The 14,534-nt window shown below is 53.3% G+C and overlaps 5 protein-coding genes across 5 annotated transcripts; 1 reads left to right on the top strand and 4 right to left on the bottom strand.

The window, feature by feature from the left end:
• Positions 1–1,172: 1,172 nt before the first annotated feature.
• Positions 1,173–1,948, bottom strand: GLRG_04047 (NADH-ubiquinone oxidoreductase 17.8 kDa subunit; the record flags this gene model as incomplete). Its single annotated transcript, XM_008094732.1, has 3 exons — positions 1,173–1,314; positions 1,473–1,714; positions 1,817–1,948. 3 exons carry the CDS (start codon positions 1,946–1,948, stop codon positions 1,173–1,175), a joined length of 516 nt encoding a protein of 171 aa, XP_008092923.1.
• Positions 1,949–2,540: 592 nt separating this feature from the next.
• On the top strand, positions 2,541–3,812 carry GLRG_04046 (nucleotide exchange factor SIL1; the record flags this gene model as incomplete). The annotated part of the gene is made up of 1 exon (XM_008094731.1): positions 2,541–3,812. One exon carries the CDS (start codon positions 2,541–2,543, stop codon positions 3,810–3,812), a length of 1,272 nt encoding a protein of 423 aa, XP_008092922.1.
• Positions 3,813–4,293: 481 nt separating this feature from the next.
• GLRG_04045 (ribosomal protein S19) lies at positions 4,294–5,149 on the bottom strand (the record flags this gene model as incomplete). Its single annotated transcript, XM_008094730.1, has 4 exons — positions 4,294–4,363; positions 4,438–4,734; positions 4,895–4,971; positions 5,129–5,149. 4 exons carry the CDS (start codon positions 5,147–5,149, stop codon positions 4,294–4,296), a joined length of 465 nt encoding a protein of 154 aa, XP_008092921.1.
• A 1,703-nt stretch (positions 5,150–6,852) lies between these two features.
• Positions 6,853–7,905, bottom strand: GLRG_04044 (glycosyl hydrolase family 53; the record flags this gene model as incomplete). Its single annotated transcript, XM_008094729.1, has 1 exon — positions 6,853–7,905. The coding sequence occupies one exon, from the start codon at positions 7,903–7,905 to the stop codon at positions 6,853–6,855; it is 1,053 nt and encodes a 350-aa protein (XP_008092920.1).
• Positions 7,906–10,405: 2,500 nt separating this feature from the next.
• On the bottom strand, positions 10,406–11,949 carry GLRG_04043 (uncharacterized protein; the record flags this gene model as incomplete). The annotated part of the gene is made up of 2 exons (XM_008094728.1): positions 10,406–11,797; positions 11,881–11,949. 2 exons carry the CDS (start codon positions 11,947–11,949, stop codon positions 10,406–10,408), a joined length of 1,461 nt encoding a protein of 486 aa, XP_008092919.1.
• Between the last annotated feature and the right edge of the window lie 2,585 nt (positions 11,950–14,534).

The following is a 14,534-nucleotide window of genomic DNA, read 5'->3' as shown; positions in this document are numbered from 1 at the left end:
AACGTCATATAGAAGCCACTCTTTGCCGTGTTCGTGTTGACTTTTGGCCCTTAATGGTGGTATATGAGTGTGAATTTCTTCATCCCCCAAGCAAGCTTTTCTGGAGCTTGTTGCGTGCAGCTTAAATCTCAGCTATGAAAGGAGGAACTGGTATTTTCTTTGACAGCTACAGTTCCACAGACATGGTTCACTTTTACTTACTGGTTGGCTTTTTTTGTCGGTTCCATGGCCAGGATCTCGTCCCATGTTACAAGTGATGCCGTGGAGACAGCGAGAAAGTGTTTGACCTCATGCGATAAGCATAAATAATGATTCGACGAGATGTTACTGAGATGAATCTCTGAATTAGGGAGTAAGAGAAGAGATATAATGAAGTCTAGAGAAGAGAAATGATTAGAGACCTTATATGCCAAAAGCAAGAATAATTAGAGGAAATGGAGGCGGTGAAATTGCATCACATGAAGGGTTAACAAACGGTGTTAGAAAAGTGAACATGGGAGAGTAAACGGTGGTCAAGAAAAAAAGGGGCATGGAACTGGAAAGCTGAAGGTTGGGGGATCATAGTTGCATTAATAATAAGAAACTTGCCTGGACGCAGTGATAAGAGAAAGCTGTTGACAGAACCAAGCGGATGGATGTGACAAAAATAAAGCCATTGTTGACCGACTGGCAAGGGGTTTGCCGCCGCCTCCATCATCATGTTAACAGTCCTTGATCTTGCTGTCCGAGTCCGCCATAAAGAAGGCACAGCTTGTGGACAAAAAGATGATAGCAATCCAACGGTTCCAAATGAGGGAGCTCAAGGAGCAGCAACCATGACTAGAACTAGTGACTGCGATGGTGGCAAATACGTGTCAAGTGTGATAGGCCAGCTTCCATTCAACATGAGGCTTCATAAGATCTACAGCAAGGTATGTGGATATGCCGGAGGTCAAGTGTATGCTTGTGCTTCGTAAAGAATACGAGAGAACCCGATTTGCACCAGTTTGGCGTGCTGCAAGAAGAAATAAAACCCCTCAGTTTTAGACCGTTATCCTGTTGCATATTTGGGCACACAGGCAACATGGGCATTTTCCACATGCTTAGGAGAGGCCAACTGTAAACAAATGAACTGAAAAGCTTGATTCAACTTTAGGTTGATTTATGTAACGGTATCATACACCACCTCCCACTTATGCCTGCTTCTGCGCGGCAAGCTTCTGCGCTTTCCGTTCTTCCTCATCGAGATGCTGCTTCTTGTAGTGAGCAACAACGTGGTCCAAGTTGACTTGGGAACCCGCAACGACGTTGCGCGCGGCATGGCTGGACAGGGCCCTGGGCAGAAATTGCATCATTAGCATTGATCCTGTCGTGCCGTGTTCATCACTTCATCCCACATGATCACCGACCACACACAACTACTCCTTCCTCCCTCTCTTCTCTTCTCTCTCTTCCTCTTTTCACATCTGCCGTCAGAATGGTAGTTAACTTACTCAGGGAATCTAAGGTCGACATCACGGTTGGCAGGGGTGGAGAAGAAGAGTAGCCTGTCGAAGCCGGCCTGTTCAACCGCCTTGGTGTGCAGCGCGTTCCTCTCCTTCCACGTCTCCTGCCAGTGAGCGTACTCCTGGATCTTCTTGGTAAGGTACGGCGCCTCGCCATCCTTTCCGGGTGCGGTAATCTTGTAAACGACGTATGCGGAGGGGATGATGGCGACGACGGCCCAGAAGAACCCCTGCAAAAACAAGCGTTAGTCAATTGAGTTCTACCGCGACACGACGACAACTAAGGGGCGACGATTGGTCGCCAGGAAAATGGCTCAGTGCGTAGGACGTACTCCGATGGGTTCCTCGACGGCGTGGGCGTGGTGGCCGTGGTCACCTCCAGAGGCGTAGGATCTCGATTGGCGCAGGCCAGTCAGCCGTGACTGACGCGCCATGCAGACGGCCCGCGTTCGAATGGCCTGCATAGTGAATGCCGTTGCGGAGCGGTGTCAATTGACGATTGGGATTCGGGTTATTGAGAGGGGTGGCACGGCGTCGAATTGAAGGAGGGAGCTTCGGCGTGTGGAGGTTGAACCAAGGTGCTGTAGGAGCGTCACTTTTCGTGGATAAGCGCTGGCGCGCTCCAGCGCGGCTAAGCGCCTAAAGTCACCAATCATGAGCTGCCGAATTCAAATAAGTGAATTTGCCTCTTACTGGGGCATGTAGAGACAACTTGGTCAGACGGATGAATTCGACAGATTTCTATCTCGTGATGGTAAACTGTCCTTTTTCAGTAGTGACTCATTTCTGATTTATGTGTTTTTTATAAAGTTGCATGGTTTCTTGTCACGCCAACCCGTTGCATTCAACTATATCCGTTGACATCAGCCAGCGAAAGCACTTGGGTGTCCACCTGCAGCTATCAATCCTCATTTATACTGGGCTGTAGTCGAGTCGCAAAAGACTAGGGTGACGTCCTGAACCACACACTCAACTCAACGCAACTTCGAACTGTCAGACTTGTTTCATTCCACGAGATATCCCTCCCAAACGTCAAAGACCCTGTCAGTGTTCAAGATGACTCTGAGAAAGTCTACTCGCGTACCTCTCCTCCCTTTCACCATCTTTGTGGTAGTCTTTGGTCTCGTCTTCTTGGCATCGCCAGCATCAGCCTCCGCCTCAGCAGCACCAGCCGCACCCTCACCATCCGCCGACGTTGAACTCATCTGTCACACGGACAACGCGTCAGAATGTTATCCCAAGATCTTCCAACCAACAGAAGAGTTCCAAAAAGTTCACGATGACCAAGAACTACCACCTGGACTTCACGTACGCCTGAACATCTATACGGGCCTCAAGGAAGCCAAAATCAACGACCCTGACGAGAAGAACCCAGCTCTTGAGGACCTCCCTGTGGACCGTTCGGTGGTGGTCGTAGACTCGGACAAGGCCCCAGAGGTTGAGATCCACAAGGACGCGCCCAGGTATGAACCCGTCGGTAAGGTCAAGCAGCCACAACAGGAGTCGGGCGAGTTCTACACCCACCTCGAGTTCGTCAAGAAGGGCGCGCACGGGAGCGACCTTCCCATGGATGAGGCTCTCGAGTTCCTTGAGGATATCTCTCACGACATCTACTACGGGCTCAAAATCACCGAGACCTTTGACACCGTCAGGTCCCTATTCTGCCTAATGGTTGACCCCAAGACGCCGGCTCCATCCGAAGGCGCTGTGCCCCGTGACCAACAGGCCGCCGCCATCATCTCTGGCGCGCTGCAGAATAACCCCACCGCACTCAAGGAGGTGGCCAAGGTCTGGCCTCAGCTGATGGACGCCTCGTGCCGCTCGCCCAACAAGGCACCAGAACTCAAGCTCCGCGACGGGTTCTACGCCTCGTTCGTGCCGCCGCCGGAGGCCACCGATCACGACGTTCTCCGCGCGGCGAACAAGGCCAAGGCGCAGATCGCCGCGATCAAGGGCCTGACCAAGAGTCCGGCGATCCGAGACGACTTCATCGCCAACAAGGGCATGGACCGCATCCTCGAGGTCCTCGGCCCCCAGGACGCCCGGTGGGAGACTGCGCAGCGTAAGGCCGGGCAGTTCGTGCTGGACACCTTCCTTGACGAGAACATGGGCGCCGAGATGGGCGTGTGGCCCCTTTTCAAAGCGTCCGAGGCCGACACCTCCAAGAGGGTGGCCGACCGCGTCAACGACGAGAACTGGAAGGTCGCTGTGAAGAGCATTATGGAGAAGAACAAGGGAGACAAGACCCACTGGAGCCGAGAGCTGTATGACCGCCTAGATGCGCACGAGAAGGCGCAGCTGAAGATGATAGAGAAGGCAGAGTTGTGAGAGTGCTGGATGTCAGGATACCATAGAGCATGATATACCCCAAGTGTTTAATCGGCTATATTGACAAAGGTCGTAGTCACTGTGACTACATTCCGGATGTGAATTGAGGCTGGATACCCTTTCTTGTGGGCCCGGTGCCACCCAGGGTTCGGTCAGTGACAGTCCAGCACATGGGGAATTTGGGGCTTGTACAGAGAGCGCAACAAAGTCGACTCAAATCTCATTTAACCGGCGATATGGTAGGCAACTGATCACGATGGACACAGGAGCAGAAGAGTGCGCATGTAATTTTGGTATCTCTTCGTTGAATTCATTCCCATTTTGAGGCTCAAACTTTTTTAGCGGACAACGATGTTGTATTGAACTATCATCGCCCAAACAACATGGTAGCGGCCTTGTCTTGCTACCAAAACCATTTCCCGTTTCGCCTTGATGCCCGTTTGAATGCAAGAACCTCCCTAAGACAGCCCACAACCATCCTCTACTTCAGAGGAATGAAACGAGAAGAGTGCGTGGCACCAATACCGGGTCTACCGTGCTTGACAGGCTTGCTGTTGGGTCGTTAGCGTTGTTCCGGGGGCGTCTGCTCCCAGCGGGAGCGGGTACTATGCAGAAGAGGACGTACTAAGAGATAGAGAACTCGGCGAGGTAGTGACCAACCATCTCGGGCTTGATCTCAACCTGGTTGAACTCCTTGCCGGAGTAGATGCCAATGACGGAGCCGATCATCTCGGGGACGACAATCATGTCACGGAGGTGGGTCTTGACGAGCTCGGGCTTCTCGTTGGGCTTGGCCTCCTGCTTGGCCTTGCGGAGCTTCTTGATCAAGCCCATGGGGCGGCGCTTGAGACCACGGTTGATGCGCCGGCGGGCACGGGCGTGGACGACATCGCGGAGCTGCTCTGAGTCGAGGTCAAGGAGACTGTTGGAGAACCAATGTTAGCCTGGGCCGTCCTGGTTCGTGAAAGATGGTCTGGTTGATCGGATCGTGGGGATGGCAAGCGATGATGCAATCATCGTGTTCTTCGATGATCGTGGGGTGCGAGTGGTGGCATGACGATGCAGATGTGGACTAAACGTACGCGTCAAGGTCGACTCCGCGGTAGGAGAACTTGCGGAAGGCTCTTCTCTTCTTGAGCTCGGCAGCCTCCTCGGCGTTCTATACGGGAATTTCCAGTCAGCCAATCTGTTCTGTGCAGCCACCAACAAAAAAGGCTCTCCATATCCGTTGACCATTACACTAATGGCCTCGGTCCCATCCAATTGGGTTTATTTTCTTCCATCGCTCAGGGGAGAGGGAACAGGATCGCACGTACGTATTCGGGGTCGTCAGCCATCTTTGCGGTCGTGAGTTGTCAGGAGATTCGCTTTCGATGCGGTCTATCGAAGGCGAATAAGCTGAATTGCCGGTGGTGTCGAAGTTTTGGAGAGGGTACTGGGCCTGCGATCGCTTGGAGGTTTCGCTTGTTCCTGCGCGCTGAGCGGGCCCGCTTTACTTTTTTGTAGGGTTCGGTTGCCCTCCCCCCGCGATCATGTGACTCTTTTGTGCACCTCGCTAGAGGAAGATGCATCGGGCGCTTGGACCATCCCACTTTCTCATCTCTTCCGGTCATGCAACAATTGCACCCGGACGGCCTGCTCCTCCACCACCGAAGATTTTGTTACTGGCCGGCGATGTGAGAAGCACCGCTCGGCAGGAGGCTGCGTCCGCTCCCCATTTATTCGGTCGATCTTCCAAGCATTCACGATGGCTGGTTTCTACCCCAGGCGATGCTTCTAGCGGGTTTCCCCCCTTCTAGCCTTTGTGTCTTGTTTTTCCTCTTCTGCTTTCTCTCGATGTGAGGCTCTTTTCATCACAAGCCACCGATTTCCCTATTACCTGGCGACCTAGTACTCGGAGCATCCTCGATGTCGTTTAATGTGCTCCAGGACCCTGACCATAGACTCACGTCTTTCAGGTCGACAGCCTGTTTTCAGCAATCTTCAGAAGCCAGAGAAATACCTGCAGAGAACATCAACAACTGCATCAGTTGTCAGTTGCTTGTCTCTTTGCGCAGGAGACGTCTTAGATTACTGGGAAGGGTTGAGTGCTGCCCGAACCCAAGTTTAACGTCGTAGAATCTGGTGTAAGCAGGCTTGGCTTAAAGTGATTGCTGTGCATGGAGAACAGCTCAACCACTTTTCGAGTTGTTGCACCCAAGCTTGTCAGTACTGACGTCCCAACAATGCTTCGGAGGTGCTGAAGTTGCTGCAAATATATTACTACAGCTATCGATGCCTTTAACTGCCTCAGTAACATTTGAGGCGCCATGTCGTACTTGATTTGCAACAATGTAGCAACACACCGTTAAGTGATTATGCTTTATCTCCCAAAACACACCACTATGTGAAACCAAGGCAGGAATTTGATAACTGGCAGACATGTCATTATTTTGCCCTGCGATTCAGAACGTGGCTTGCTTCTGTCTGATGAGGAATTTATAACAGCCAATGTTGAGACATCGTGCTCGGTGCATTCAATGTCTCAGTAAGGTTGGGCGACTACATGTGTCTCCATGAGTGTGTGCATCCAGGCGATGAGCTGATACGGGGCCTTTATATAGACAAACGGTTATTCTTTGTGACACCAGCATGCCTCAATAGAAGGTTGTTTGGCCAAATCTTGTACAATAAGAAAGGGGAGCGCCTAGTCACCATACTCAAAAAGGGACTTTGGTTGAAAGCAGTTTTCAACTGTTCCCTGCATGCTGTATATATAAGGAGCTAACACCCCCTCCAAAAGCGACAACATGTGAGAGCATAACTGTGGGCCAAGTCACTCAGTCATGGATGGGTCCAACAAGTATGCCGGAATTGGCAATGACTGCTTATATACTGCCAGAGCACTTACTTGCATCATCTGACCAAACTAAATATGTATGCTCCATGTCCAAAGAATATACATCTCGAAGCAAATATATTTACGCCCGGATCCTCCTTCAGAGATTGTCTTTCCAACCCGCAAAGTCCCCGACACTGCTGCCACCAACCGCTGTGCTCCTCAAATGCTCTTGAAGACATCCAGGCTCGACAACGCAGTACCGGGCCACGAGAACAACGTGTTGGAGGGGCAGCTGGACCCCAAGGCCTGGTTGTCCACCCACGCGGGCTCCCAGTAGTAAAGCCCCTTTCCGTTCCTTACGCCGGCGACGACGTCGGCGACCCGCTTGACAAAGGTGGTCTGCCCAGCCGCGGAAAAGGGGATGTCCTTGAGGTCGCTGGGGAAGGCGTAGGCGGGGCTCGGGCAGCTTGTGGGCCAGTTGGTCTCGGCGACGACGATCTCCTTGCCCCACTTGTTGGCCATGTTGGTCAGGCTCGTCTTCAGGGCCGACAACGTGGCGCCAGAGCCGTAGAAGGGGTAATACGATACGCCCATCATATCGAAGTCGCTTGTCTTGAGGACGTTCTGGGCGAGGACGTTGGTGTACCAGGTGTTCTGCGTGTTCCAGTCCCAGCCGTTGTCGAGGTGGATCATGATCTTGGGCTTCGGGCTGAGGGATGAGTCCTTGATGCCATAGGCGGCCGAATTGAGCAGACGGGCGACGTTGTACCAGTTGGAGGTCCTGCCGGTGTTGAAGAGCAGACCGGCGCGAATCTCGTTGCCGATGGAGATGATGGCGGGCGGGACGCCGGCCTGCTGGAAGGCGTTGCTGACCTCGAGCGTGTAGTTATACAGGCGCCAGCTGAGGTTGTCAATGTCCGAGGGCCAACCCGATGGGATAGCCTGCTTGCTCGGGTCCGCCCAGGTGTCGCTGAAGTGCAGCGTGAGGTAGACGGACAGACCCTGGGCCTTGGCGCGTTTCGCGAGGGCGAGGTTGTAGTTGAGGTTGTAGTCGCCGTTGGAGGGGTTGACCCAGACGCGCTGGCGGACCGAGTTGACACCGGCATTCTTGAGGATAACCTCGAGGGACTGCGAGGCGCCGGAGCTGCTCTTGTACTTGATGCCGGCCTTCTCCTCGATCGAAGCGGAGGACCAGTCCGCGCCCTTGTAGGTGAGGGCGGCGTTAGCCGCGGAAAGGGCGAGAAGGAGGACGGATGCGACCGAGACGAGCATATTGGGCAACAACGATCGATCGACAACGAAATTGGTCTTCTTTCAAATGTTACCCAAGGGGATGACGGGGTGAAGCTGGAGAAGAAGAAGGCGAAAACGGCCCCTCGAGTCGACGAACAAAATTAAGTTGTTCATGTCGTTCCGCATGTTCTTAGACTAGGGGATGGTACTTATCTTCGCCTATGCGCCTAGAGCATCAACTAATCCGAGACCTGTTCCGTACCTTGCTCTAATTAACGGGATCCCATGAACTCATATTTTTTCCTATCCCCGCTTCCAGATTCCACCGAAAGCAGATAATGTCCGAGCCCGAATGGTACTCGTATAGCTAATATATTATGTACACCGCCAAGCCACCCACCTCAGAACTCCTCCGGTCGAGTCTAGGAGCTAACAAGCACGGCTTTACTTTAGACAGATTGAACAAACAAAGGACGTACCAGCTGCCGGCTTACCACATAGCGCTACAGGCAAGCTGCCACGCTGACATGGGCCGTTCCACCGGGCCGCTCTGGTTGGCAGTGGGGGAAGTTTGGCGTTTCATCGCGCAGCTCCCTCAGGGAAGAATTGACGACCCCTCCAATCACGCCCTCTCTTCTCCACACCTATTTGCCCTTTCTGCCCCCAGCCGGGGCCTCGGCTGCTTGGTTTCCTGCCAGACTACCCAAACAAGCGAGCTTCCATCAACGGGTTCTGCAGGTTCTGCCGGCTCTGCATGTAGGCTCTCACTAGGTTCTCAGGTGACCTTTCTCTCTGGCCTTTTTGGCGGGAGTCACTCGCCCGTTTTGATTAAAGTACCACCTCTCCTGTTGTCAACGCAAATGGCCCGAACGGTCCGAGTTAGTTCGCGTCTGGCGGCAGGGCCATCTGTCGACGTGCCATTTCCTGAGAAGCAGCCTCTAAGACAGAGCGGCCCAAGACTGTAAGCGCGGCCCTCCCATTGGCACGGGCACCTCGATTGGCTTTCCCGTATTGTATTGTCTAGACTAAAGGAAAGTCGACGTTGAGATAACCTTGGGGTCGGAGCAACGATCCCAATACCTGCGACCAATCCCTCCACCGAAGAGCAGCGTTGGCGAAATGCATATCAGACTTCATTGTCGTTGCTGCCATATCATAGTGTTCATGTTGATAACTCTCATAACATGCCGAATTGAGGTGCTTCTCCGCCACTGCAGCCATTCCACTCCACGCTGCACCTCTTGATATTAGCCGTGTACAGCTGTGACAGCCGCGGCGCCGCCGCCATCAGCGTGCGCCCAGAGAGCCTACACACCACTGATCAATGGTGGCGGTATTGGCTCCCGATGCGCGCCAATGGCACCCGACCCCGGTTTGCGCCTCTGGCTCTAGTCTCGATCCCGGCACTTACAATAGGAGCGGATCCAATTCACCTTACTTAGCCATCACCGACGCTTTTCCCAACGTCCCTGCATCGCACAAAACCCAAATTGCGGACCGACCAAGGAAAGAAAAAGAAAAACAAGTGTCTCTTGAACCGTCTCCCACTCATAGCAATCGTAGGCCAGTCTTTCCTGATCTCCCCCTACCCAAGCAAGAGTCTGAACTCCGGTGCGTCTTGGTAAATGGAAGGCGGCAACGACGGAGACTGCCATACGCAAAATCGATCAAGAAAAGCCGTCATAAGTGGGACGGGACGGCGCTAGTAAACTAATGGCACGGGCTTCTTCTCGAACGAGAAAGAAAAGACGCCACCGGCCAAGGCTTACAGGGCATAAGATGCAAGTATCTTGTCGGCAGAACTTGCGGGAAAACAAGACAACTACTGACCTTGCCGGCTGGGCAGCCGGATATTTGTACACCTCTATCACATGGTGAGTATAAACTTGCGCCGATCCTCGGCATGCTCGCCTCTGGGTCGTCCGAACCGGCCGATGGTGTACGGTTAGCTGCCAACTTGTAGTCGAGCATATCTGGCCGGGTAGCACATGGCCACAATCACGTGTGATGATCATCTGTGCCAGGGGAGCCCTCCTGCCAACTGCGTTGCTTGTTACCCGCCATTTTCATAATATCATCAAATTTCATATACTAGAAATATTACTATGCTGAAAATCCGAATATGCTCTGCCTGAGCTGTCCTGGCTGAAGAACCCCAGAACTCCGCCATCAGCTGTAGCCAGCTATAGTACGTCGATCGCGTTAAACACCGTAAACCCATTTCCGTAATATGCTAACCTAATCCCAAATACCTTGAGGATATACCCATCCTTCGGTTTCATCGTGGACCGTTGTCAAAAGAAAGTAACGGGGGAGGATGTCACAACAAGCCAAGACCTTTGAACCTGACCATTCCCCTTGCCTTTTTGTCCAAACTCTCGTCGCTACCTCCCGGTTCCGAGGCTCCGTAATTTCGAGACTCCTCTCTCTCTATATACTTTTCCCTTCATGCCGTATAGATTGGCCAGTCTAATGGAAGCCCAGTCTTCGCAATTCGTAACCCTGGGCATTTTGTTAGCATAGCAGCCAGCTGCTCCACTTACATTGCATGCGCCGGGATGGTCATGCCCTCTACCGAAAAATGTTGCGCACTGGCAATGGTCCTCGTCAAAATTTCGATATGGTTCACGAACGACTCGGTAGTCAGGCTGTGGCCCTTGTCGGCTTTGTTTTCTTCGGTGACCCAGTCTGATCCCCAAATTTCCGGCGGGATAATGGAGCTCTTGTACAGGGCAATCCTCACAGGCCACTCGAGGTGTTGCCACCAGGGGCTGGTGGCTTCGAATTGCGAGACAATGCCCATAACCTCTCTGCGCGCGACGCCGTCTAACCACCACACTGCTGACTCGTAACCCTTGAGCAGCGCGAAGAAACTGGCGAGAATGGCCAAGGCACGAGGTCGGCGCTCTTCCAGCAAGTCGATCAACCGTTTTGAAACCGTGGCCGGGAAAGCGAGGGCAGCACCACGATGGGGCAGTTTGTGTGCCCAATTCAGGACTGCAACAGCGTGCTGATACGACTGCCTTGTCGACATGGCCATGACGTCATCTTCGCCCTGCAGCTCGTCTTCCAGGTTATCAAGGAGCCCCCCAAAGAATGAGTTTGGCGATGTGGCATCCAAGTCAAGCTGAAGGACAGGCTGCGAGTCAATGATGGGAATGACAATATTGCTGTTCCGAATCCAAGGCCAGGACGTCGCCACAACTGTCTTGACGCCCTGGAATGCGTGAAACCACGAAATGGGCAGAGAGTAGGTACTGGAAGGGTCGTTCGGATCGGCTTCGTCGCGAATGAAGATTCGAGAGGCGGTAGACTGAAAGGCGATAAGAACGGCAGTCAGGAAAAGGGGTTCGGCGTTGGCTTCCGTAATGCCATTCTGCAGAGAAGCACAATACGCGGCTAGCGACGAGGCCATGTACGAGTGCGAGGCTCTGATGAGCGCCCTGTCATCCGGGTTGGAGGACCGTAAATGTAAGGCAGACACGGCGAGCATAGCATCTGCGAGGTAGCTGGCGCCACCGAAGGCCAGCCTCGGGACCGTATTCGTCCAGATATCGTAGATGGCGGGCGTGTTAACCACCAGCGTACGGGAAGTCATCGACGTGAATTGGTGCATCAACCGTAACTCCAGGAGCCGATTATTGGAGGTGGTCGCGGTAGAAATGGTAGCGGTGGAGGGTCTGATATAGAGCGGCGAGTAGTTCATGACAGGAGGCGAGCCCGCAGATGACGGTGTTTTGCCTCGATTCGAACCGGCAAAGGGGGGGGAGGGTGCCATGGACGAGGCTCTGTCGACAGGAGAATTTGATGACAAGGTGCTGCTGGACGGCGTGATGGCAACGAGGATATCGTCGAGGACGTCTGGGCTCTCAAAGTCGCAAGGTACGCCGTGCTTGACGCAATTACCGCATCTCGGGTGAACTTCATCGCACTATCGACAAGCAGGGTATTAGTTGGTGGCCGAGTTGGGCGTGGGCGAGAGCAGGTGCGGGGGCGGGGGCACGGCGGCGTTACCTTGATCTTGCGCGACTTGCATCGCTTGCAGCCAGCTCTCGACTTCTTGTGTGATCTCCTGGGCGGCATGTTGGCGACACAGGAGGGGGAAGGAAAGAAAGGAGGGTATTAATGTGATCAGAGACTAAGAGTGGTTGATCGGGTCAGGTATCCGGTGTGAGGGGTTCCCACTCTATAAGGCAAATGTGGGTGAGCTGGTCTTCACGTGCCGTTAACGAGACAGCACAGTTGACGTCGATGTCTTTCCGGGCAGGTCAAGGCGCATGACAGACGGGCAGGCAGCCTGGTTGATGTTGGATAGGTAGTAGGGGTAGTAGGGGTAATGTGGGGGGCCAATGGCGTGAGTTGGGGCCGACAAGCGGATATTTAAAAGCCGAGGAAATGGAAAATGCACGGAAAGAAGGCAGTTCCCAACAGTGCGTGTAGTGACGGCTTCGCAGTCTCGGGGAGGATTATGCAACTTGTAGCTGTGGAGATGGACGAATTGGGTTCGAGGAGCCAGGTAGGATCGTTTGTGCTGTCCACGATAGGTATACATACGCTGGGTCAAAGTGCTCCCCCCGTGTCTCTTCTGAGCGTACCCACCCCCACCAACATAGCACAGGTCTAGGAAAGGAACCCGTGTCGCAGCCTCAGCGCACGTCGAGATGAAGCAAGACAGGCAGGCCAGGCCGATGGGGGCTGGGCCCGAGCCTCGTAGGCAAGCAAGGTGATTGCATTTTCACCCTCTACTTTTACTTGGGTTTGGATGTGAAAACAAATATTCATGGTGGGGCAGGCAGGTAGGGTAAGGTTCTTGGGCTGAAGAAGATTAAAAGGAAGGAAGGTGTCACTGCTGCTGTCTGTCAGTGTTATGCAGGGCAGAAGCGGAGGAACACAGGTGCAGACGTGGTTTATCTGTGGGTACCTACGTCGTACCATAGGTACCGGGCAGCGCAACCAACCACACCCTAGCATGGCACAGGTACCTGGATACATCTACAAAGTTGGGACGTACACCAGAACTATCAGGTTGATCGGGGAATGCATATCGCCGCATAACCGCCATACGAACTCAACCAGGTGTTTTACCTAGCAAGCCATCTCCCTGTGTCCCTTTAACCGACCAAGATAACTCAGCTTCGAATGAGACGTCCCGTCTGTGCCCGCCATGGACTGCAGACTACCACTGATTCCCAGAGTCGGCGAATCAAGGATGGTCGCGGAACCCCCGGACGGCTGTGCGTGTGCAGATATTCCCACGATGTACGCCTTTGGAGCCGAAAGGTGTCTGTCTGCAGCAGCTGCCTGGACTCTGGAGTGTCCTCTGCCTTGGTAGACAGTACACACAGGTATCTACCTACCTCTTACGTATGCTTAGGTTAGTACGGATACCAAGGCACCGTGGGAAGTAAGATACGTACACTCGTCGTGCACGCACTGATTGCAAGGCACTTGCGCATAGATACTTTCTCAAGATACCTCCTGCCTGACTTTGGTACCACTGTACTTGTAACTTCCTGGGGTAAACGAAACGACCGTTTAGAGTGCGAGGTCGGCTTCGCGAACCCGACCTGTTTGACCCCGGCCATCGTTTGCTGTGGCTTAAGGTGGGTAGGTACTTCAGCTATATATACGTACACTGCCTCTTACGCTACACACCGACCCCAGACCCAGGATCCCAAACTTGAAAGCCAGGGTATGACGAGTAAAAAGCAAAGTACGTGTACAAGGTGCAAGGTCTAATTAGACGCCGACCCATCCACCTCGAGGTGACGAGTCTCGGTAGGCAAGGGAATCACCTCAGACGAATAAGCCTGAGGGAGCTAGATAAGACTTACTCATTATTCGGAGAAGTCCGTCGGGCTGTTCCGTGTCTAGTCAATAGTGCAACGTAACAGACGACCTTGAAGAAATGCTCGCGGTAATGCCTGTGAAGAGACAATGAAAGAAAGAAGGGATTCCACGCATCAGTCGACGCGCCACGTCCCGAATCGTGTCATTTCATCGCCACAAGTGCTTGCCTCTTGAATGTGGCGGTATAGATGGTGTTTGATATTTGCTTATGATTAGGTTCGCCGGGCCGACGTGCTCACAAGTATCTTGAAGTGATGGACTCGGTGGGGGTGGACGTGGCGATGTGATATGATGCCCACAGTCCTTCGGGATTTAGTGGCGGCCGCCGCCATGGTCGAATCAAAGACCTTCAAATGCTACACGTTATGGTGTGGATGCAGGCAACCGGTCCCTGCCATTTGTGAAGGGCGCTACGGCTCCCGAGCGGGAAGGAATCTGACCAGGATTTCGACCAGGCGTTTGTCTCCCTCTCTATTGGGCCAGGCAAATCAAGCGGCATTTGGCAGCCGTGCTTATTGAAACATCTTGGGGTCTTTGCATTAGGAAGACTAAGGCATAAGCGCGAGCTGTAACGTTCATGGTGGACGGCTGGGTGGGCTTGTTCTGTGGCCAACCTCAGGTCTGTGAACAGCACCTCTGGCACGAGGCCATAGCATCAACGATCCTTCACCCGCCATCTGTTCGTTGACGAAAGTTTCCAGAAAGTACATCTTGGCGGCTGAACTGACAGATCAAAGGTTTTCATGGATGATGCCATCGTATTGTACACTACCCATAGGCGTTGTTTGGGAATTCGCTGGAGTCGGCGGGGCTGGATG

This window comes from Colletotrichum graminicola (assembly GCF_000149035.1).
Source record: "Colletotrichum graminicola M1.001 genomic scaffold supercont1.12, whole genome shotgun sequence".
Classification (NCBI taxonomy): Eukaryota; Fungi; Ascomycota; class Sordariomycetes; order Glomerellales; family Glomerellaceae; genus Colletotrichum; species Colletotrichum graminicola.
This window is presented reverse-complemented; position numbering and strand designations above follow the sequence as displayed.